The sequence below is a fragment of the Opisthocomus hoazin genome, chromosome 9, assembly GCF_030867145.1.
Source record: "Opisthocomus hoazin isolate bOpiHoa1 chromosome 9, bOpiHoa1.hap1, whole genome shotgun sequence".
Lineage (NCBI taxonomy): Eukaryota > Metazoa > Chordata > Aves > Opisthocomiformes > Opisthocomidae > Opisthocomus > Opisthocomus hoazin.
In genome coordinates, this window is record NC_134422.1 from 20805883 (window position 1) to 20831463 (window position 25581).

The window sequence follows — 25581 nt, forward strand, 5'->3', positions numbered from 1 at the left end:
ACATAAAAGAATAGTTACTTTCCTGAGGTCTTTTGATATCGCTCTTCATGGCAGAGCTATCCACGAGCGATGGGAAAGATGTCTTTTGAAAGTAAATGGTGCACCTTCAAGTGTGTTCAGATTCATCTTTGCTGTTCCTTTCTATGTTTCTCAAGTTTTACTTGAAAAGGGTGCTTGATTTTTTAAAATTTGGTTTAGGTAGCACAATGGGATACCTTCTATCAGTCAGTGCTTGCAAACCTTATTCTTCCAGCATAGAATCTAGCTGTTTCTTTCTCTGTGTCAACACAGGAGGCTGAAGTAATCAGATAGCTCTAAAGAAGGCAGAGGACGTTAACCTGCACTTACTCAGAATCTGTGATGAGTAAGTTCATACTTTCAACATGACCACACTGAGCCGTAAGGTATATAAATAGCTACTTTTCATCTAAAAGCACAGCTATCACACAAGTTTGTACAGCAGGGCTATCAGTTCATAATATTTTAAATGTCAATATTGATACTATTGTCAAGGTTTAATAATTTCTGCATATAACTTTATCATTCCCATCCACCCTCTGCTGTCATTCAGTAATATAAAGTAATTGTTGGCTCTTCCCCTCACCACATCTCCAGAAGAAACGTACACACGGTAACATCTGTTGTACTCTCTAGGAATATCTTTGCAGCAGTACAGTTCTCATAGTTTTATTAAGTGATAATTCAAGCTCACTGTATAAATGCTTTTTTATTAATGACTTGCTTGTATGCTAGAGTGGAGGAGACAGAAGGGGAAAGACCTCTCAGAGGAAAATAAGGATGTTACTTCCAACATATTAGAAAGTGAACAGCCGTTGTTCTAAATCAGGAAAAAAAACCACAACCTTGAATGAGAGCATGAAGATACATTCCTGACACAAACCCCCGTAACCCAGCAGGTCCAGCCCCTTCTCCCATCTCCTCTCAATATTAGTTTTCAAATTCCATTCGGATTAGCAGGAGTTACGCAAACATGCATTAGTGTGTCCCTTAAGTATTTTATCACACTGAAGATGAGAAACAAAAAGTTTAATTATGACCCATACCGGAGAATCATTCATTCAGACCCTGCTTAATTAGATGTGAGACAGCTATCTTAGATCATGAAGTCTGACCACAGTATGCTCTTACTGCTACAGTATTAATGCAAATAAGATACAGATTACTGAAACCAATTTATCATCACCAATCTATAACCAGCTTGACACATGCACACATTCAAAAATATCACACAAAATAAATTGTGGCATACATCTTCATGCATTGAGCAATTCCATACAGAAGATGAACCATATGTCTTAACAAAGAGTATATGACACATTAAAAGTAGAACATGAAAGGGTTAAAATCAGGTAACAATAAGCCCAAGCAATACATGATTTCAAGGAACCTGGAGCATCACCAAAGTTTGCTATCACATCAAAATAATCTCAGCGTTTCTGTCCGCATCACTTTCAGGATATTTGAAATTTAACTAACAACATACTAGCAGTAGCTGTACTGTACTTTAAAAGAACTGAGAAAACAGTTTCTCAGTAGCAGTTAAATAATATGACTGGTAATTGCTATTTCAGTGTTTCATAGCACATCAGACTACACACTTAATGGACTATTATAAAAAAATCTTAAAAAGAATCAGCCAGTGACATGACAGTCATCTGTAGTTGCATTATTTTAATTATAGCTGAGACAGATGAAACTTTATTCCATATGCAGAAAAACAGTTTAAAGAACAAAGTTTTATTCTATTATTGAAATATAATAAAGCATGGCTTTTCTTTCTATTGTACAAATACAATAGCCATTGTAGTAAGGACCGTTACTTATATGATGAAACAGATAGTTCAGCATTATGATATGTTTGACAGGTACCGTTACTAGCACTATAGGAACAGATATACAATATTGTTATTACCATACTGTGTGTGCCGATACCTCGTAGCAATATCACTCAGCAAAAGGGACGCACAGACTCCGCATTTTCATCACTGCAGACGTCTCTGTATGCTCTTAATCAGTGGTGCTTTCTGCGGATCACATTTTCTAGTATTCTTCACATTCTCAAACTGACCTGTCAAAGCCCAATCTCCCCCCCCCCCCAGTTTCTCAAGACTTTGGTAACCAAGACTGACCAACTATTTCTCTTTCCATTTTACCCTCACTTATCTCACAGCGAGACCAACATCAACAGGTATTTAGAAGCAATAGTAGTGAAGTCCATTGGTATTTAGTAGGTTGCTGCAAACACAAATTATCTTCTAAGAAACATAATACATATACACGTATTCTCTTTAACATGCTGATCAGGAGGTGGCGGGTACAATTATTAAAGGACTGAAAGCCTTAGATTTCCTTTGACCTCCATTACAGTCTAGGACTCTCTGCTCCTTGAAGGATAAGATTGTATTTGTCGAACCTATGGTAACATATCACAAGTGGATTTTCTCTGTTCTTCTGTATTAGCTATCATCCTTTACAGGAATACAGTTTCACTAAGGGAGATGTATATGTTGTTTTGAGATTCAGAGATTTTTCTTTTTACTTTTTTTTTTTAAGAAAAATTGAATGATCTTAAGGAATTTTCTTTATGCTCACATTTCTCACACACTCTATAAAAATATCATTGACATAGAGTGAAAAGGTCACATGCCTCACAGAAATGGAGCCAAGTACTCCAGTAAGGTTTTTCACCTGGAAAATATCCCTATAACTAATTTTATGTATTGGGATTTTTTACTTATTATTTTAGCAACAAAAAAAAACTCCAGGTCTTTTCCCAGCCGAGAGTTCCATGAAGTGATCTTTCCCATAAGGAAGATAAGTTTCCACTTAGAGGATAGCATCTCTAGCAGCAAGAGTTTAATACTCTGCAACAATATCAGGGATACGCAATCCTGAATTTACAGCTCTTCAAATTACTTTTATAGCTATACTGTTCATTTTGGATCAGATGCTTATCTAAAATTCCATATATTTTGGTAGCCATAATATCTGATTTAAAACAGCTTCCAGTAAGCCAGAGAACGGTACTAAAGTTAAAAAAAAAAAAAAAAAAAAAGCCACAGTGGGCCAGATTCTGGGACCTATAAATTACTGTAGCTCTTTAAAGCAAAACTATTTTACACCAGTTAAGGATTGGGCCCAATGTGCACAATTCCACTTCAGAGTTGATTTTTTTTTTGCCACATGCATAGTGCTTTGCTTCTCATCTGCTCTGTTAATAACACATGAAAATTTCTATTCAGTTTATCCGAAATTCCTTCTATAGTTTTTTTATGTCTTTTCTTATCAGTCACTCAAGGGGAGGAAAAAAGTGCTGATTGATCAATTAATCAAGCTTTATTGACATACAATATTCTTTAATACTTCAGAAATGTCTGCAGAACAATTTCCTCCAATCATAAGATCAATGAATCAATGTAAAACTTCAGTAATTAAATTTATCAACTCGGTATCAATACATCTGGCACTTTATGAAAGTATTATGTGAAGTTTGTTCTCTTAAAGGATATATTGATTGAGGGCAAAGAGCCAAATATTTGTATTATTAGATCTGAAAATGCTAGATCAAAACTCAGTCTGTTATAAACAACATACAATTGTTTCATATACACAGATCTCATGCTGATTCTGTACCATTAAACCCACTCCTAACAAGCAGATAAGCCTATTAATTGATGATTAAGACTACAGGAAGATCAGTCATTACATTCAATGCTTCTTGTATGCATTTATTGAACAAACATATTGACAGGAACTGTACAGAATCATTTTCCTCCAGGAATTATATTTTAAAAAAGGAGAAGACCATCTAAACAAAAGCAGATTTCAAACCTTGTTCATAAAATAGCTTTAATTAATTATTTTTTGAATTAATTTAAATTAAATTTTGAAACTAAAGCTTTGCAGTGTGAAAAATATTATCACATCTCTCTCTATCTTATATAGCAGTTATAAATTGAAAGGTGAACAATAAAGCCTAAAGATGACACGTCTGATAAGAACCATATTAAAAACCAAAACAAGGAAACAAAAACACCATCCAAGTGTTTTACTGTTTAATTTTTAAAGAGCTAGTATACAAACTACTCTGAAATATATTTTTAGTTGCTAGTCCTTACTACATATGCTTAAGCAAGTAGGGCACAAAAGTTCATGAAGTGACATTTTATCGATCATAAGAAAAAGAGTAGTAGGCTTTCTACATCAAGAATAAAAAAAAAAAAAAACAAAACAAAAAAAAACAACCAGAAGAATTTTTGGCCCTGCTTAAGCAAACAAGTCTTAAACAACAGCTAATGACATAAGACTCATTTTTTCCCCATAGACTGTATGATGAAGATATCAATAGCAATACAATCTTCATATTTCTAAATACTGCTAGAATAAGAGAAGCAATCAGCCCCGTGCTTGCACAGATGTTGCAATACATAAAAACAATTTGGTCGAGTACTGAAGGTATCTTACTATGAAGGGGAGGGAAATAATGACAAAAAACCCAAACCCACTAGATTCGTGTAGGAGTCACATCCTGTTTCAAACATCAAACAACAATGAGCCTTTATTACCATGCTATGATTCCTTCATTTCAAACATGATTAATTAGCAAGTATAACACTCACCAAAACTCCCACCACGCTGCCGTTTGCTGCCTATTTGCAAGTGGGTCTCTATCAAGTATCCATAAGCAGTATTAGTCTTATTTATAACACTGAAGAAAAGAAGTCAAAGCATCCTGCTTTAAGGAAGATTTCACTCATACCTTAGCCAGAAAAGAAAAGAAAACAAAAACAGCAAACAAACACCAAACCCCTCTTTCGTCAAAGGGATTCTTTGATAATCCAAACACAAACTTCATAGAAAATGAAAAACTTTTTAGAAAAGTTGCTAAACAATTCAAATGGTTGAAAATAAACAGAAATAAAAGATCAGTTTAGGCTTTGTTTTCATCTTTTTTTTTTTTTTTTACTTAAAACTTCGTATTCAATCTGAAATACACTGCTTCTGTTGAGGATGAAAGCGTGGTTCATATGTCAAAAATGGAAACAAAAAGAGGATGAGAAGGGGAAGACACACTTAACAGGACTCTTAACATGTTTTAAGCTGTGCAAACAGATATCTTCAAATGTATCTTACTTGCAATAAACATTACTTTGGTGGTAAAAGAAACTTTGCTTCACAGGGAGGAGAGGTGGGAAGTGAGATGACAAATACAGAAGAAGAAACAAGACTGAGATGAGAGCAAAAAAAAAGCCCCTAAAGTTGCCTGCTCAAGCCAAACTCTATAGGTAACGTCACAAAAACAATTGAAAAAAGGTTGAATTTGGAAGCAACAGATGTATTCCTAAGCAAGAAAATATCCCCGGCAAAATAATGCAGAGGCATACATAGAGGATCTTTGAAAGTATGAAAAGAGATGCCTGCATGGCAAAGTTTCAACGTGAAAATAAAAACTAGGCAGAAGATCCGATACCTCCTTGGTTTATCAGCTCTGTATCACAGAAACTCGATGATTTTGTCACGCCCAGAGCAGGGTGATTTTTAAGTGCAAATCAGTCCTACTCTCCGGCTTTTCCAATTTTATAAATTTGGCATCAAAAACATCAAAGAGGCTTCCACTTCGGACCTAACTTTTAGAGGATCAATGTGACAAGTCACTGCTTGATAGATGTTTCTCTTGATAAACGACTTGTTCAAAAGAGACATTGTAGCTTTCATTTCCTGACCACAACACACTTTTAATTTGCAACAGCAGAGCTGCTCGAGTGTGACTAGTTCCCACTTTCCAGCCTTTCAGGATTGTGGCACTGTCAGGCCACATACATGGGCAAAACAAAAACTCAGAAAGAGGTGCATCTGCAGCAAGAATTGTGGCAAAACTTTTCCTCAAACAGGAACCTGATTACGTTTGATTTCTTCTAACAGTGGGCTTTTAACCCCCCCTCCCAGCCACCTCCAATCCCTAACATTTTAGGGAAGGGGGTAAAGAGAGGGGAATGCATATTTGGAAATACATACTTAAGTGCCATAGAATAGATATAGCTGCCTAACAGTATCATGTTTATTACACAGATATATATTACTGCTACCATAATTATTATTATTATCTGGGAATCGCATTTAACAGTCCAAACCGTCCACACCATCCAATTTCAGCTCTCAGCATACTGTCCGATTCCCGATTTAAAATTTAGAAATGTAATATCCTCCTCATCACAAGCAGCAGTCCAATCTGCTCTGAATATATATTACAGCTTTAACATCACAGAGGGAAATCTCCCATCTGGCAATCACATTCGCTCCAACAGCTCTAGGAAAAAAAAAAAATAAAAAAAATGTTCCACTCTCGCTCGCTCGCTCTCCTCCTTAAAACATTTCTCAGGGCAAATTATGTGCATCTAAAATAAACAGTCGCCTTATTGATCGCTTCAAAGTCAACAAGTTCTAAATGCAAAATGCAATCAGATCGTTCCCATCATACAGCACCCGGGTTATGTTTAGCAATATAGTCACCTACAGCACCAAAATAGGAGTGTACATTGTGCAATTGCTCTCTCAATTTCTTTCTTGCATTCAGATACGTTATTACAAGAGATCATCAGCCACACACACCAGACCTCCCCCTTATCCCAAACACACACACACACACACACACACACACACGCTCGCTCTCTCTCCTAGGGTCTCTCTCCATCCTTATTTGCTGCTACCACACACAATTAAAAGTGAACGTACCCCCTCTTCCTGGTTGCACAAAACAGACTAATAGTCACTTCTGTTGTTAGTTCCTTAGCCTTAATTGCATACCTAGGGGTGCATCTACTGCACCACAATGAGATCTATTGAAATTCCCCACGCTCCATTTTATCTGACTTTTTTGGAGGAGGGGGTGGCGTGGGGGTGCTGGAGAGTGACCGTTAAAATTAAGCCAGTTTCAGCACCTGATTGTTTCATTCTGTTACACATTGAGAACAGAGCAGTGGGAACCAGACACTTGTAAACTGAGCATAAAATACCACTTATTAAACAATATTAAACATTCAGCCACAACAGTAATTTTGTTTGTTTACATGCAAAACATTCCCCCACCCCACATCAGTTAAAACCTCTAGCAGATGATTACTGTGAAAGTAAGAGAGGGAAAAGCAGCTGGAGTTCCAATAAATACTCAAAAATCACTAGTTTGGAAAAGGAAAAGATGCATTTTAGGCACGTATGCACAAGTATGTAGACGTATAGGTGTATATATTCAGTGCTACGCATTTTCCCCTTCTCCAGGCACCGAGTTTTACTAATTTACATACCATTGGAGTTCAGTGGTGTGTACAGTGCACTGCTAGTAACATGCAACTTTAGGTTTTACAACTGAGATCAATACAGTGGACAAAACTAATGCTATAATCAAAGCAGAAATGATAAACAAATGATAGCAAGAGAAAAAAAATGCTTATATATACACAAGTGAAAATATACTACTAAACATTAGGCATTTATTACAAAATATTTGCATGCAGAGTTCTCGGTGCGTTATCATGCTATTTAAATTTGTCTTTGCTATTTAGATGCAAAGGAAGTAGATCCCAAAACGGACATACCATAAACACTGGTGCTACTGATCATTTCTTGCTGGCAGCACAAAAAGCTGAATTGGATTTTTCACAAGCAGGAATTCCAAAGGTTGCTTTTCATTAAAGCCACTTTTCCTCTCAGCTATCAAATGTCACTGCCTTGAAACGTGGGCCCTTTCGTCAGGTATTCATTTAACCTACATGCATATAATTAAGTGGGAAAGCAACATCAACAAAAAGGGGATCTCAGATCACAAGAGAAGAAAGAAAGGGGAAAAAAAAAGCACATGACCAGGAATGCAAGTCCATGTCAATTTCACTCACTCCCATTGAAACTAACAAGAGCTCCAGGGAGGATAGTAATAGGATCAGTGGATTGTATATACCATTAAATTATACATCTTTCTCTCCCTTCCGAGCCAACAATACGCCCACCACGCCGTACCCCTTCCAAGATGATGTGCTTACATTTTACTGCAACAGCTCCTCTGACATATCCGTGCCCCCCCCTCCCCCCAGCCAAGGCACGGCAATTTAAACCTAACTTTTGTTTTGCACGAGATTCTTATTTGCACTTATTTGCTCAGAAGTTAGTTGCCTCAAAGTCCAGCCCCGCGTTACCTGCAGTTTATTATTTTCAATGCAACTTAAAAATAAATCCAATTAGGAGGAGGAGGAGGTGGGGAGGGAGCTTGCAATCGCGAACTCTTAATCTGCCTACTATTGTTGGCAGTGATCAAGGAGGAAAAACCACGCACCGCGATTGCATATCTGTACTTTCCAGACTACGATCAGGAAAGCAGACCGGAGTGTTCAGTATCAGAAAACCACTGCGAATTAGGCAAAATATTTAAGACTCGAGCGGGCGGTTAAAGAAATACGCGGCGGTCTCGGAGAGCTTTAAGATTAAATAAAATTTAAAACGATGGTAGGAAGACGGGGGGGGGGGGGGGGGGGGGAGAAAAAAATATCCTCTTACCTGGAGATTTGGTAGAAAAACCCGATAGGTTAGAGCAGCATCGATCCGGTGTGCTTGCTGATAGATGGGGGCTCGGGTTAAGTGAAGGTGCCTATGATTTGAAATCATTCCAAGTTTTTGAAGGGAAGACTGACTGCAGCCTCTGCCATGTTGGAATTTCAAACCCAAAACAGCTGCTTTGCAAGGAGCCAGCATGCCAGCAGCTGGACGCCTGCGCAGAGCGCCACCGAGCCAAATTCAAATCACTTTCACGCGAGGAGCCAAAGATCAGCTTTCAAAGGGGGAGCGGCGCGGGGGGCGGGGGCGCTCCGCGGCCCTGCGCGCCGGGGCCGCCGCTTCCCGCGGGGGACGGCGGGGCGCCCGCGCCGTGGCCCCGCTCCCCGGGACGGGGGGCGCCGGGGCTCCCTCCGCGGCGACGGGGAGCGGGGGGCAGGCCGGGGCCTAGTGGCGGCCCGCGCCCGCGGGGCAGGCGGGCAGGGAACCCGGCGGCGGAGGTTCCCGCGGCCGCCTCCGCTCCGCCGCGGCCGCCCCGCGCCTCCCCGCCTGGGGCCCGGGGGGGAGGGTGAGTGTCCCGGCTCGGCCGGCGGCGGCCTGCGCGGCTGCCCTCGCCGGCCGGCTTCCGCGCCGCGTCCCTGAGTGGCCGGTGTCGGGGCTCGCTGGCCGCCGCCGCCTCCCGCCTCAGGAAAATGGCCGGGGTGCGAGCGCCCCGCTCGCCGGCGGGCTCGGCTCGGCCCGGCCCGGCCCGGCCGGCGGCCAGCGCCGCGCAGCCCTGCCGCGTCCCCGCGCCGCTCCCGGGCAGCCCCAGCAGCCGCCCGCCGGAGCCCGGCTGCTAGCAGCCGCGGCGAGGCATTCCCCGTAGCCGGCAATGGCTGAGGAGCCCCGGCAGCCACACCTCCCTCTGCCCGCACTTCCCCGGCTCGGCGGGGGGATGGCAGGGAGCCAGCTACCCCGGCCCACAGCTGCCGGGGACTCCCCTCGCAGAAGAGGGATTCCGCGGGGGGCCGTTAGACGGGCTTTATCGCCTCTCCGTGCCGGCAGGGAAGGCACCAAGTGGCCGCAGGGCACAAACTGGGCCCTCCCTCTCGCACGCCGGTTGCGCTGTCCCCGGCGAGCGGGTCTCTGCCTCCGGCCCGCCGTGCCCCCCTGCGCGCCCTCCTCGGGCATCGCGCCCGCGGGAAGGGGAGCGAGCGGCTCCCGGGCGGCGGGTCTTCGCCCCCGCTGTCGCACCTGGCCGGACCGCTTTTACCTGCTCCGCCACCGGGGGTAAGCCGCGCTGCCTGGCTGCTGCTCCTGGGCTCCGGCTCAGGGTCCTTCTGCAGCCGTCTCACTTCCTCCCTTCCTGGTCCTGCCGAGGAGTTAGGGATGGCTTGGGAGGGTTGTTCCTCTGTCCTGGATGTGGAAGACACGGATTACATTTTCTTAGTAAAAAAGGAAGGTGCAGGGGGAGCGCGGGCTCGGGAGGAGGCAGAGGAGCCCAGTCCCAGGGGATTAGCATCTGGAGGAGCAGGAAAGGGCTGGTTTCCTGCCTGTTTTCAGTAATATCGTAGGCCTAAACAGAACTGAGTAGTAGCTGCCGGCAGAAGCTGCTGCGAGCTGTCAGCTAGTCCCCATCCTACCAGGTAATGGAAGAGGGAAAGAAAGGTCCAGAAGGCCTGTCTCCCTGATGTGGTCTGTGGAAGTGAGTCAGTTCACCCAAAATGATTTGCACCAGCTGAAGACTCTTTCCGGAGACTTGAGCCCCCGGGTGAGAAAGCTGTGCCTGGACATCGGAAATAAAAGGATAGAGCAAAACAGCTAGACAAACTTCTGCTTATGAAGGATGTGGAAGGTGTTCCTAGCTCGCTCGGACAGCGAGGGCTAACGCTAGCACTGCTACACGAGGAGAGCTCTGCCAGTGAAATAACAAGGTGTCCTGAAACAACGACCAGGTTCTAGAGCAGATACAGCTTATACTAGCAAAACTGCTTTTGCTTCCCATCACGTCCCAACTAAAACAAAACATACATGTGAAAACACAGTTTAACTGGGCATTGGGATATAGAGAGCTATTTTTAGAATGCACAACATAGCTACAGCAACAGAAGTCTATAGGAATCGCTTTTAGAGAGCCACCCAGAGCAGCCACCCGATGAGAAACCTCACCGCAACACCTGCTGTGGCCCAGTCTGCAGCGTGCTCTTCTGACCCCTTTTCCCTGCCCTCAGCATCGGGTGGCTGCAAGCAGCGGGCCCATAGCCTGGACAAGCCTGTGACCTGTGCAGGTAGCCACCCATCAGCCCTTCCACAAGAGCGTGTGGGTACTCAGCGGCAGCTTTGGCATTAACACAAGCAGACAACTGTTCCAAATATAGGGAGCATGTCCGTAGCCTCTGGTATTCGCTAACTTGACCAAACTATACGTAGTACACTTAATAGTCTCTGATGCTGAAATCTGCCGCACAGCGTATTGCTTCTGCTAGTGTTGCCAGCACCAAGCACAAAAAATAAGAAGTCATGGTCCCAGGGTCACAAGGTTGGTCTAAAAATCATATAGTTAAACATGAAACTGATTCTTTTTGTCTTTGCCATTTTATACATCTGAATTTCTTTTCCCATTGTTTTTTTTCCAAAACCATGGCACTATGCACTTTTTCTCTCAAGTGAAAGTTGAGTTTCTCGCACAATTACAGAGCTCCATGACTTGTAGCTGAAGAAAAACAATGGCATACTATCATATGGCATTATTAGATGAGCACATGAACTTTTGAAATTTTCTGACCAGTGAAGAATATATTTATCAATCTTAGTATTGCATTAACCTCAGTATTTTCATTTTATATACCTATATTTTTCTTTCCTTCAGGCTTCTCATGCCACATTAAAATAGCCTGAGTTGAAACCGTAGGCATGCAGTGTATGTTCATATGGGTCAACATTCATCTCCATGCAGAAGGTCACCATAAGGTTTATGCACCATATTAAGTCCTTATTTTGAGGTCTGAATTAGGCTGAAGCGAAGGCCTTGTTCAGCTCATCTGTATATGGATGAATTCCACTCTTTGTTTAAAATGCCACCAAACAGTCCTGATCCTTTTGAATGGGAAAGACTTTCAAACTGGGAATGTTACTTTGAGCCTATTTCAACATCTAGGTGAAACGTTCACAATGAAATTCAAAACCACATGAAACTTGCCTGGTTTCAGGTTTTGTTACAAACTCCAAACTCAGACCAGGCTCCTTGAAAGGTTCACAGACCTTTTCAGCAAATTTAGATTAATAACATTTAAGCCATTTGAATTGTCAAAACAAAACAAAAGAAACAAAAATCCCAGAAAACAAAGAACAAGAACATCTAACTATGCTACTTCTTCAGTTCTCCCAGGGATGCTGATGCGATGCCTGGGGACTTCGTAGTTACTACTTAGTGTATCTAGTAAAGGTTTTAAAGAGCTATAATAAAAACAACAGTGATCTGTGAAATAGTCTTCAGTGCCTTTCCATTAATTACATGGATTTCATTTGTAAATGAGAGCAAGTTTTCAAAGCGGCAGACAATGCCAGGGTTCTTAAACGCTGACAGTTTGGCAGCATCTGTGCTCCCCTTGTGTGCCGGCAGCGCAGAGCTCCAGGGCAGGGCCTCCTGCCTGCCTTCCTCCCTCTGTGCTGGGGAATCCCTTCAGCCTCCCAGGCCTCGGTGGGGCAACCGCAGCTGTAATTGCCTACTAGGATGTGCTGCAATAAATGGCCTGCAAGTGCTCTTTTTTGGAATTGTGGTCATTGGTGAATACATATACTATTTTCTTCCTTTGTTAGCAGTACAACCTGTTTAAGAGCTCAGGAAACTCAGATCAGATATTTACACTGCCTGGATCCCTGCTGAGCAGCTAAGATGACTCCACATCCCACGTGCTGGGGCATTTCCAGAATGTTTGTGGCAGGACAGACCTTCATGGGCCTCGCTCATCAGGTGGGAAATGCTACCTCTTCTCTCTCTGACTAGAGTGGTTGGTCGCAGAAACCACAGACTCTAGCTACGGGTTCACGTACTGCCTTTTAGGACCACCTTTTCGTGTGTCAGCATGAGTGCAATAGCTGTCTCGGCTTGCTGGAGCTGATTCCAAGAGGCAATGACACCTGTGTGAGCCTTAAGGTATTGATAAATACAGATCAGAAGTCTCTTTCTTGCATACGGGCAACTAACATTTAGTTGAATTAATGCCCTAAATAAGCCCCATAGCAAGCAATGGGACAACGGTCACACACAGAGGGGGAATGCATTCCAAATATAAATGTTACATGTTGCTTCCAGGTTCTTCCCAGAAGACTGGAAGGGATGAGGTCCTCTCTTTTAGCCATACTACTGTTCTGCACAGATTGACTGAAGCTTCAAACATATCTAAGCCCTAGGTCAGTGACTAAGCCAGGAAGACATAACATCTTCCTGGACTCCTTTAGCACCAATATCACAAAACATCACTTGACCACAGGCCATATTCAATGTAATTCATGACTGTCAGAAGAAAAAACTTCATATAGAGTACATCTGTCCATAGAGGCACTTTTTGCATCTTTGCTTTGCTGATGTAAAAACTGGCAACTTTTACAACTTGTAACCACTTAGGGTTAGATTCTGGGGTTCAATTGTGTCCAATATTGTGTCCAATATTTTTGCTCTCTTGTTTGTCCATTTCCAGTCCTGTGGAATGGGAACAGGGTCGCCTTGATTTCAACGAGATTTCTAGCCAAACCCTTTATTGGTCATTCTCTACAATCTTGCTGAATATTTGATGCTTTTGGCATCACAAAACTATTGGTTGCTGAAGTCACTTCCATTTTCCATTTTAGTCCTAGAGGAGAAATTGTTCACAATATTCAACAAAAATATTCATTTAGCAAGTACCCTGTATAACAGAAAAATATATAGATGTTTGTCGCACAAACATCTGACAAGACCTATGCCTTCTGGCATTTCTTGAATTTTGAGTGCTTAATATTTTTACTTTGGTAGCAAATGCATTTTTAATATGATTTCACCGTCTTTTATAAAATCAAACTTTAATACAAAAAGTCCCTCATGGGAACTGTAGGAAGGAGTTGAATGTTTTTAGGGTTTTTGTGCTCCATCTTCTTTTATTTTTCACTGTGTTGTTCACTAACTGGGTATGAACCACACTAATCCCTGACATTTGCCTTAACAAATACATTAATAACTTCTTCTCCTCATTTAAAATAGCCCTTCCTCATTCGAATTAGAGGAGGATGAGGTGCCCACATGAGGCCAGTAGGATTCAGAGACATTTCACCGTGACAATGGAATACCAAGGCACAAGAATGACAGTTATAAACACATTATTTCTCTTTCTCCTGTCTCTAACTCCTTTTGACCCTTGTGAGAATTATCTTTGCCTTGGTGCCAGCGTCTTTCTCATTCCCTCCCTGATTCCATATTTCAGTCGCACTCCTTCCCATTTGCCCTGCTATCTAGTACCAGATTCATAAGTCCTTGTCCTAAACCATCATCGTATTTTATGACCTTTGACTTGTGCCTTTTTCCTGTGCCTGAACAAATTTTCCTTTGTTTTGTTTTTTTTTTCCCCTTCCTTGATGATGTCCCTTTTCTGCATTCCAGTCAAGCTGCTTCTTATTTCACGTTGTCTAATGATTCACGGGAAGAAGGCTGAGAACATCTGATAGACACCTTTATTCTCTTTGTATTTAGCACCACTGGCAATTGAAAAGAGAAATCTGAGAGCAAGTCCTGCTCAGATCTGCAAGCCCCAGGAAAGAATACATCCACTGCAGACAGAATCTTTGAAGAAGCTGGTAAGTGAAATATGCAAACAATTTTACAGAGGATCAGATTTCTCCAGACTGAGGAAGATCTTCATAGGCTGGTGAAGGAGGAATGTCCCTTCCCAAGCTCTGAGTCCCACTACAAGCAAGTAGTCAACAAAATATTTCAAAAATTTCTTAACATGAGCAAACCAGATTTTCCCTCAGTGCATTCTGAGAAACGGCTGACAATATTTGCTGAAAGTTTGGAAAAAATAGCCCAAGGCAGATATTTGGCATGAAAATTGCTGCCCAGTGGTTTATGTTTAACAAAGTTACAAGCAACTGGAAAAAGGTTCTTACTAAGAAACCTTGACTCTAAGTATCCCACTGTAAGAGCCTACAATTAATTATTACAATAACAAAAATGTATTTTACTTAATGCTTAATACTTAATGACTTAATTTAGTCAGTGCCTAGAAAGAAAAAATCTCTTTATTTTGGAGAGGGAGTGGAATGGTGAAAACGAAAGAATAGCATTCTTACAAAACTGCAATTTTTTCCAAATGTTTTTTCCAAGCACTTTATGTGCTCTTCTCAGAAACTTTTTGTATCTCATCTCCAAATGCACATTGTAAAATGTCTCATTTACTGTACAAATTAATGGAATGAACTTTGGAATCAAAGGAAAGAAAAACATTTAGCAGAACACTGGAATTGCTCGAAATCGTACATATGCACAGAAAAAAGTTTACCCAGTTGATTACATGCTATAGGATCCGCATGTCTGATAAAACACCACAGGGTTTTATTTGCTGTTGCTTTAGGAGCAGACTTTTATCTGCTTTTTCTCTTTTGATGAGTAAAAGTTCCTTTACTCTTAGGCAAATATCTTGCTCTAAGTAACACTCTGACATCATGTTATCGATCTTCACAGAATGAAATTCCTTTTATAGTAAAATTAAGACAATGTTTATGACTTGCATTGTTTTAAACATCATCTTTAGCGTTGATGTGGGTGTATTTAAGTCATGAAACAACTTTTTCAATCTATCTGTACAATCATCTCTAAATCATTCATTTCATTCTGTGTAGCTTTTCAAACAAGTGAAACATTTTAAACTATTTTAGCTAGGGATTCACCTTTAGGAATGTCATGTTTATGAGCCTTAATGGAATACCGAAAAATCAAATACCTTTCCAACATGCAAAAGCACCAACATAGTAGACAGGTATACCTTACGTTTTTGAAGAAGAAAAAGAAAAAGCTATTCAGACTTCAAACATCTCTATTCAGATAATCAGACGAGCACAGCTGTTCTACATATGACATTCTTCCATTGCAAGAAATATATTGTGTCACTTAGGAAACAAAGAAGTTAATGAAGTAAATTAATACAGTTGGGTTTGGTGCTATTAATGAGAGCATCTTTCCCCACTGCCTGTAATGCAATAACTAAATCTTGCTAACTTGTCCTTTCTTCTTCTAACTACCTTAGCTCAAATTTGCTAAATGCACAGCATTGGCTGCAATCAACAAGGCACTTAAGTATGTGCTTAATTTTGTGCACATGAATAATCACATTACAGTAAATGGAACTTAAATGCTCAAAGTTAAGCACACACTTAAGTGCTTTGCTGGATCAGGGCCAGAGCATGACAACTTGCAGGTCATCCTTACTGCACAGTAAGGGATCACAGACCTTAAATATCCTGTAGAAACCTCCTCCCCACTTCAGATCCCCACTACCAAAGGCAAGGACAAAAATACAGTAATAAGTAGCTGCTGCATTCTTTTCTTCTGTTACAAGTCACTAAACTGGCAGCAGTACTTACAATATAGCAAATTACCAATACAATAAATTCTCTTAATAAGTATCCATAAAATTACAATTTATTTTAAAGATCATCGTTTGTAATTCTATTCTCATAAGACCATTAGACACATGGGTCTTTTTAATTTTAAAAGACCTGCTAATAGTTCTCACAAAAGAATTTATTCAAGACCTTGACCTTAAATTGATACAATTGCACAACTTAATCAGAATTAAACATGAGTCAAAGTACTGAACAATATTATTATGTGTGTCAACACAGCCCTTCAGCACCCACGCAGAGGATGCCACTAGTATCACAACCCTGGGTATCTAGGATTCTGATTCTGGGGATCTAATACTCTGAATTAAGTGTTTTTAGTAAATGTTTTCTGCCAGTTATTATGCTGAAGAGGCGGGAAGGGGGGTTGTTGATGATGTTTCTTCTTTCCATGCAACTGAAAGGGCAGAAAAATAGCCTACAAATCTTTTCAATTCAGTCGGAGCTCTTCAATGTAAAATGAAACTTTACACCCACTGTGCTACACACTTCATTATTTAATTTTCTGGCTAAATGGACATAGTTCAGCACTTCTGCAGGACCCATTTCTTTCTTCAATAATATGAAATTAATATTTTTTTAGGGTCAGAAGCTACATTTTAGATCTAAATTTGCCTGACTGTTGACAGTATTCAGATATAGGGAGCTCCTATGTTTTTCCAACACATGTTTCTTCACAAAAATTAGCAGGGTGAAACAGCAAGCAAGGACAAGCTGCCAAGTCTGGTTTTCTACCTATCTACAAAGTAGTTTTCACACTTTCCATGACTGCGAATGTCCTTCTTTCTCTATCTTTTTTATTTTTTTTTTTTAATTTTATTTAGGAAGAACTGAAAAGTCCTTCTCTCTACTGAAAGTGTTTGTGTTGGGGGTGGGGGAAGTCAAGGAACCAAAAGCACGTTCCAAGCCAATTCTGATCTCATTTACATGGATGAAAATCTGGAATTAATCCATTGAGTTTAACAGACATGTTCTGAGCTTACATAGACGACATCTTACATTTACAAGTGAAGTCAATGTTTTCCCCTCTGACATTCACATAGCTCAAACCATGTTTCAAAAGAAATATTTCCTGAATAAAAAAAAAAAGGCCAAATCATCCAGTTGGGAAGGTTGGCATAATTCCACTGAAGTCAATGGAGCTTTAGTAATTTACATTAGCTGATGATCCAGACTAAAGTACATAAAAGTTTTCAGAGCAGGCTTCTTTCACTTAAAACTGCATTATGTTACGTGCACTGTTGTTGCTCAGAATTAATGCGCAAGTTGTTAATCTCGCTAGACCTGGATTTAAAATTAGACAATGCAATAATTAGTTTGGCACTATCATTCTGCTACCTAGAGGGTAATAATGTAGGTCATAAAATACCAGTGATCAGCACAACTTTTCATACAAAACAAAGAATATGTACTGGGAGGGAGGAGAGGAGGGAGGAGACAAATTCAGAAACTGGTTGTTATCAGAGACCAAACGGCTGTGAGGTACTGTACCACCTCACAAGATGCTGTGTTGCATATGTCTTCTTATGTTTCTCAGCTCCCATGTGTGCAGATGATTCTATGGGTATAACTGAGTCAAAGATGTCTACAAGCTCTCTTTCTCTACTATTTTTTGTTGGACATTCATTATTCTTCGTGTCTTTATTATCAAAAAATTAGGAAAATTTTGTATTATTCTCCTGTTTTTTGCTTTTGCTTGAAATATAAGCATTATGCAGAACAAACAGTTTACAAACATACAGAAGTGCAACACTTTACTGTATGCATCTTGATTTGTTTTCATGACAGATGACTACTGGCAACATCAATAATTCAAAGGGAAAAACAATGAAAATACCTAGGAATTGCATCTGTATACTTCCTGTCCTGTCAGTCAGTCTTGCTAGGCTTTTATATAAACATAAAGAAAATTAGGAAATCATGAAGTCTGAAAGCTACTCTTGATGAACACTTGCTTACATTTTGTACTATTTAAATTGTCAGAATGCTTAAATATACACATTTTGAGGGTATTTCATACATACTATTGTATTAGCTTTAATACAATCAGGCTGTATTTGTGTAAGGAGAGTTCAGATAAGATGAGAACATGTATACAGATGTGCATATGTCTGAAGTATCTCTATGCCTCTTGTACATATACTATTAGAAAGGGCACATCCGATGTTATAGATGCATATATTCATAAATCATTTAAAGTTGTGCTTTTCATGTGATGTGAGGCATGGATACAAACTTGCTAATGATAATTATAGAACTGATGCTGATTTAGTCATTTCAAGAAAGCCATGGAGGCATAATTAGTGTCTGAATGGCCTCAATATTGCATTATTAGGAGGCTAGGGTGAAACTTGAAATGAGAACATCAAGGCTGATAAAAGAAAAGAAAACATGAAATACATACATAATTCATTCTGAGATATTATAAAGGTTTATAACCAGAAACAATAATTTGCAGAAAGCATCTCATGTACTGGAGCCAACTACAATAATTTGGTCAACCTGTTTAAGATCAAATAGTATTCTTAGCTATTCTCAGTGGTATCTTTCTAATAAAGTAGCAGCAAACAGACACTGTTTGCTTCTGGTCACTTTTAAAGAATGTTCAGTTTATCAGTAGGGACTTTAATCTCAAGCTTCATAGAGTACAAAAAGAACATTGATCCTACTGTTTTGTCCTCTAGGCCACAAGGCATGCACATTTTTACATTCATTTGTCATAAAACAAAAAATATATTTTGCTCTTTGAAAATACCAAATGCCAGCTTTTAAAGAAAATAATTTTCCATCACATTTTTCCCTTTTTTTTTAACCTTTCCATCATTCCCCCCCCCCCTTTTATCCCAGACTAATTTCCTCTCTTTGTTAATGCCTTTCTTCCATTTTAAGTACTAGTAAGAACTTTGCAGAATTCCTTGTTTTGGACCCTTGCCAAACTAGCCACTGTTTAATGATTTGACATGGTAGTTTGAATTAATCAGAATTATTCACAATCCTCTTTCTAATTTTCCTTCTAGACAGGTTACAGAATATGCAAATAATACCTTTTTACCCAAGTTAGACAAAGGAATGTGTGATTTCATCTGGTTTAGACTAGGTCTGCAGATCCAACAAGTTGGACAAAACTCATGCTTTGTGTATCATTTACTCCAAAGTTATCTTCTTTCCTTCATTTAAATAAATGTAATATGCAAGAAAATCTTAGAATTTCATAAAATTTTACATACAGAAATAAATTAATTTGTTGTTTTCTGGACTTATTTGCAAACTATTTTTTTTCACCTGCTTTGCAATGACCTAAAGTTGCCACTATCAGAAATGTGTTCAATAGACTCCTTTCATAATCACTAGATGAAGGGTCTATATCCAGTTCTACACAAAGAATGCAGAGGTCTTGCCTTCTCCATCTCTGGAAAGTCAGTTATTGCATATGGTGAGTGGCTCCTGCTCCTGAGCCCTGCTCAGCCTTTAATTCAGGCCATTGTAACTCTTTCCTCCTTCCCAGATATTTACTTTCCTTAAAATATGTGGGGTTTTTTTCCATTTTTTCTGTGATGGAGCCATGAACAATGATGTTTTCTTGACCAAAACTGTAGAAAAGTCTTGAATTTTGCTTTTGCTTGACAAAGTATCTGAAAGAACCCTGCTGGTTAAAAACCTCATTAAAGGTTATGCAAGGAAGATATGCATATCCCATGTCTTCTCTCAAAACATAAAATGTCTTCATGAAGGAAAAAATCAAGGATGCAAAGTTACTAAACAATTTGTGGCTTCAATTTTAGTGAGGGATACGCACACAGAAGTAAAAATTTATAACACCTTTTCACGTTCCATAGCTATCAAGGTTTAAATGCACATTTATCTTTAATTTTCATTTAAATTAAGGAAAATAGAAATTTTTAAGTTCTGTATCTGCTTGCAAAGACTAGCTTTAGAGAAGACTATTTGACAGGATAACACTCACAAACTTGAAACACTGGAGTAGATCCCAAATGAGTAGACAAAAGTATTCATTCTTTTCAATTCATCTTTTTATGAACAGCACAGCTCATTTCATCACAGCCTCCTGTGCCTCACTGATTTTGTTTTGAAAGTCTGAAGTTTATATAGACTAAAAAATATTACAACCATAAGCAATAAGGATAATTGAGAAAGATCAGAATGTGGCAGACAGGACTTGATCCTGAAAACAATGGAATTCCTTGCTTCTCATTGTCTTTAGCAGTTATTCTACATTCAGCACTAGAGAGAATACAGCTTCTGTGCCTCTTTTTTTCCCCTACTTTTTACTAGTAACCTTTAACTTTACAGGAGACGTAATTAACCACAGGAGCAAGTGCAAAGAAGGGCTAACTGTGTGACTATATCTAAAAATCAGCAAGTGAGATAGCTAGCTGGTTATCTAGTAGTTAAGGCACTCACTTTCATTTTCATAACTTTTGATACATTTATATTTATAATATTATAAATAGTTAATATAATCTTGCCAACATTTATAGTAATTTTTGCAATCTAAAAATAAAAACATGCTTTAAAAGATACCTGCTGGATTGTATTTTAAAATAAATTCAGGGAACAAAGCTACATCCTAAAACTAGAGGTCAGAGTGAGAAGTCTCTCATAATCTTGGGCTTGATAGTTTTTTTTCATCATCCATTGTATTTCCACTAAGGTCAACTACCCTCTGCAATCTCCAGCCCAAGTAGGGTGGTCTCTGATGCACCCAGCCAAATGTTTCCCCCAGCTAAGACTGGAACCAGTGGGAAGATCTGGAGAAATGAAGACTTAACCTGTATAGCAGAGGATGATGTTAAGGAGCATTTAAACAAATTGAAGACATATAAGGCCATAGGACCTGATGGAATGCCCCCACGAGTGCTGAAGGAGCTGGCTGATGTCATTGTGAAGCCACTCTCAGTTATCTTAGAAAGGTCACGGTGATCAAGGGAGGCTCCTGAGGATTAGAAGAAAGCAAATGTCACATATCTTCAAGACGGAGGATTTGGGGAACTACAGGGCAGTCAGCCTCACCTCGGTCCCTGGGAAAATGATGGAGCAAATAATCCCAGAAACTGTTTCCAGACACATTAAGAACAAGAAGATGATTCAGAGTAAGCAGGAATGTATCCAGAAACCATTTCCAGATGCATTAAGAACAAGTTGATTTGCAGTAAACAGAATGTGTGTGCAAAGGAGATACCATGCCTGACAAACTTCATAGTGATCTATGACGAATTTACTAGCTCACCGGATGACAAAAAAGCAATACATATTGTTTATCTTGACTTTAGGACAAAGGAACAGAGTGCACCCTCAGCAAATTCGCAGAGGATGAAAAACTAGGGGGAACTGTTGATACACCAGATGGTTGTGCTGCCATTCAGAGGGACCTCAACAGGCTGGAGAAATAGACCAGTTGGAACCCCATGAAGTTCGACAAAGGGAAATGTGAAGTCCTGCATCTGGGCAGGCATAATTCCATGCACTGGTACATGCTAGGGGCATGCTGGAAAAGCAGCTCTGCAGTACAGGTCTTGCGCAGCCTTGGTGCATAAGAAGTTGAACATGAGCCAGCAATGTGCCCTCACAGCAAAGAACATCAACAGCATCCCAGGCTGCATTAGGAACAGTGTTGCCACCATGTTGAGAGAGGTGATCCTTCACCCCTACTCAGCCCTGATGAGAAACATCTGGCGTTCTGGGTCAATCCCTGGTCTCCCTAGTACAAGAAAGATATGGACTTACTGAAGCTAGTCCAGCTAAGTGCCAAGAAAGTGATTAAGGCACTGGAGCATGTTTCATATGAGGAAAGGCTGAGAGAGCTGGGTGTGTTTAGCCTGGAATAAAGAATGCTCAGGAAGGTCTTATCAGTCTCTATAAATACCTTAAGGGTGGGCAAAAAGAAGATGGAGCCAGTGGTATTTGGTGGAAGGACAAGAGCCAATGGGCACAAACTGAAATACATGAAATGTCATTTAAACATACAAACTCACTTTTTTACTGTGAGGGTAGTCAAACACAGCAGCAGGTTGTACAAGAGAGGCTGTGGAGTCTCCATACTTGGAAATACTCAAAACTCAGCTTGACATGGCCCTTACCAACTAGCTCTAGCTGTCAGCAAAGGGATTGGACTAGATAATCTCCAGAGGTGCCTTCCAACCTCAGTCAGTCTGTAAATTTGGCCAGAAATTACCAAATTATCCCTTATTACCATTTAAGATTTATTACAGTCAAAATTCGATAGAACAAGATTGGCTGAGAATAGGTAATGAATATCCATCTTTTTTAACTCCTTGACATGCAATTAAACTTTCTCTGTAATCAAGAGCAGCTAGCAATGCAGTTGTAATTCTACTACCACTAATTATTATTTCCGTATTATTATTACTGTCATCTTAATTGCTGCTGAGATTCTATAGCTTGTCTCTTCAGTCTCACCAACTGCCTAGAACAAATGTTGCATGTGTTGGGACAACAATAACATTCCATCATATGTATCCTATACTTGAGGTCAAAAGACATGACATCGAGTACTCTAACATGTGCATATAGGCATAATATGGTGGATGTTTTCCCAAGAGGATCTTACAAGGAAAGATCTTTCACAGCACTGTGTTTTGAAGGCTCAACTTACAAACCTGTTTGTCCTTGGCAGCTATCTCCAGTTGGAATCACATTATTACCTTGCAAGTGGCACAATGCCACTCTAGCAGATGGGCATCAGCGTAGGCATGCCAGAGAACTAGTACGTGCATGGAGTTTGAGTATTAGGGCCCTGATACCTATCCAGGTATGAATGCCTATAAATTTGCATCCTGGTTGAAGGGGGTATGTAATTGCGACTTCAGCTCAGCTTGGTATTACTTTTGACATTGTCAAAATACTTCTGATATTACTGAAGAATAAAACTTCATTTGTTTGTTTGTTTTCTTGGCAAATAAGGGCTACTATTAGCAAGGGTACATGGGTGAGGGAGAATGTATTACAGCCATCCACTCTCCCAGTATTCCCTTGGGGAAGGGAAGGGACGTACACAAGTATGACTGCATCCAGGGTGAATTTTCTTATTTAATATAATAGCTCAGCTGAATGTGGAAAGCAGATTCATGACCTTTCATGCTGCGGAAGTGTGCATATACTGCAATTTCTTCTGAAAAAGATTGCTAATGTTTCAAAGTGCTACAAGGGTCTTTACTTTTCCCTTGCAATTTTATTGACATTTTTCTCCTAGTTTTCATTTGTGCTACAGTCTAAATTTTACACTAAATCATTTAAGTTTGCTCTGGAGAGGCTGCAATGCTGCTCCCAGGCACGCTGCCATGATTGAATCCACAAGTGAACAGTTTGTATATTCTTAAAAACCTATATCCTAGTACAAAACGTGTAATGGAGCTCTCAGCCAGTGCACTGCAGTTAAATGCATTTGCCTGAGGGTATGAAATCAAAATAGTTATTTGTATTAGGATACAACTATAGGTAAAATCACGTAATAGATACAATTCTTTGCTTGGAAACGTAACATATACATTTTTTCCAATAATTTTTGTGTGGGCAAGGAGAGGGAATATGCAGAAAATTTTATGTTTGCTCAAATGATATGCTCAGATTTCAGAACCAACTAATCAGTTGTATCTTGACAAAACTTAACTGATGTTAGTTTGTGTCACATAAGTATCCACTTCCATGGACCTTCCAAAGACTCTTGACTTTTTAGTTTTTGGAAAAGGTTTGATGTAAATTTTTAGGGTTGAATTCTGCTTGTGCTGAATTCCATGGAACAGGGACCTCGGCTCCAATGAATATGTAACCCGATGCACAGCTAGCCAATATGCCTGTAAATTTGGCATTATTATGATTCAGGTATAAAAAACTGCACAAAATTGCATTAATACTGTAGTAGAAAAGTTGGTTTAAATGAGCTTGACATGACAAATCAATTTACTGTCTAGTTTGACATATTAGTTGTCCTTTTACTACTAAGTGTTCCCTCAGGAAATCATAGCAAGAAAAGAGATGTAGAGGTTCCCAATTCAGTTGCATTCAGTTGACTTTGAGTTTTATGGTATCAGATGTGTGCTTGTGAGACATAATGAAATTTTAGTAACTCATGAGTTGCTCATTATGAGCAAGTAACTTATTTTTGTGATACAGTAAACAGATGCTATCAAAAAGCATAAGAGTAATTAATTATGCCCTGCACATACTTCAAAATGCCTTAGTGATTCACATTATTGGTCTCAGATGATATTCACTATACCATCTTTCATATTTTCAGCCTAAGAACAATAGACACAACACTGACCAAAAAAAGGATCCTTTTACTGTGAGTCACTGCTAATGAACCTGCACTCCGGAACAGATACACAGGTTGCATGGCTGTTTTGGTTTCGGCTGCCGCCGGCAACAAAAGCGCCACGCGGCCGCCCCTCCCCCCGCCGGCGTGCGGAGGAGAATGGAAAGAAAGAGGCAGAAACTGGTGGGTCGGGATAAGGGCAGTTTAACAGAACAGCAAACAGAGGGAAAACAGGAACAAGAACGATACAAATAAGGAGAAAACACAACCACGAACCGTACAACAGCCGCTCTCCCGAAACCGGACCAGCGCTGCGCCCGCCCAAGCCGCGAGTGCGTTCCCGCCGCGCCGCCCCCCCCCCCCCCCGGAACCCAGCGTGACGTCACATGGTATGGAATACCGGGCTCTGTTTGGCCAGGTGGGGTCAGCCCCCACCCCCCGGCTGTGCCCCTTCCTGGAGTCCGGTGAAAATTAACCCTGTCCTGGCCAAACCCAGGACATTATCCACCCCTTATTCCATACCATCTACGTCATGCCCAGGTCCCCCATTGTCCAGTTGATCACCACCACTTCTCCTGTCTCCAGATATCATTCCCTTAGTCTATGGATCATCACTCTAAAGTGTCCGTTGAGTTCATTTAATCCATGACTTCAGGCTCCATCTGTCGTTATGGTCTTCCGTGGCAGGGGAGGTGATGTGTGGTGATGGGCGGTCACTTGCTGCATCCGGAGCTCACGGCTGATGTATCTGGTGCGGCCCGTGCCCACAGTCTGCAGGAGACGTTGATCTTGATGAAGTTGCTGGATGCTAGTTGTTGAAAACCAGGTCCAGTTCCATCATCGCTGTGCTCTGCTAGGTTTTCATCGAAAAAGTCCATCCTTCTTTAATCTGGACGATTCTTACTATGCTACTACTGGTACAAAATATAACAATTATAACAGTGATAACAGACAGTGACAGGGTTATTTAACAACTAACTTTATACAATTTATTTATGGACTATTCTCGCCCAAAATTAAATCCCCATGAGGTACACATCGGACTTCCCCATCCTTCCGCATTACCCACCAGGTACACCCAGGTCCTTGAGCAAAGG

General features: G+C 40.4%; 1 protein-coding gene across 2 annotated transcripts in view; it reads right to left on the reverse strand.

The window, feature by feature from the left end:
- FIGN (fidgetin, microtubule severing factor) overlaps positions 1 to 8743 on the reverse strand; it is a 104673-nt gene extending 95930 nt beyond the window's left edge. The window contains exons 1-2 of one of the 2 annotated variants that reach the window (XM_075430347.1): positions 8566 to 8743; positions 7614 to 7783 (exon numbers count right to left, since the gene is read on the reverse strand). In XM_075430347.1, coding sequence (XP_075286462.1) covers positions 7614 to 7638 — 25 coding nt within the window. In that variant the 5' untranslated portion in view covers positions 7639 to 7783; positions 8566 to 8743. The remainder of the gene's footprint in view (positions 1 to 7613; positions 7784 to 8565) is intronic. The other variant, XM_075430348.1, reaches the window with a different exon arrangement.
- Positions 8744 to 25581: the final 16838 nt, after the last annotated feature.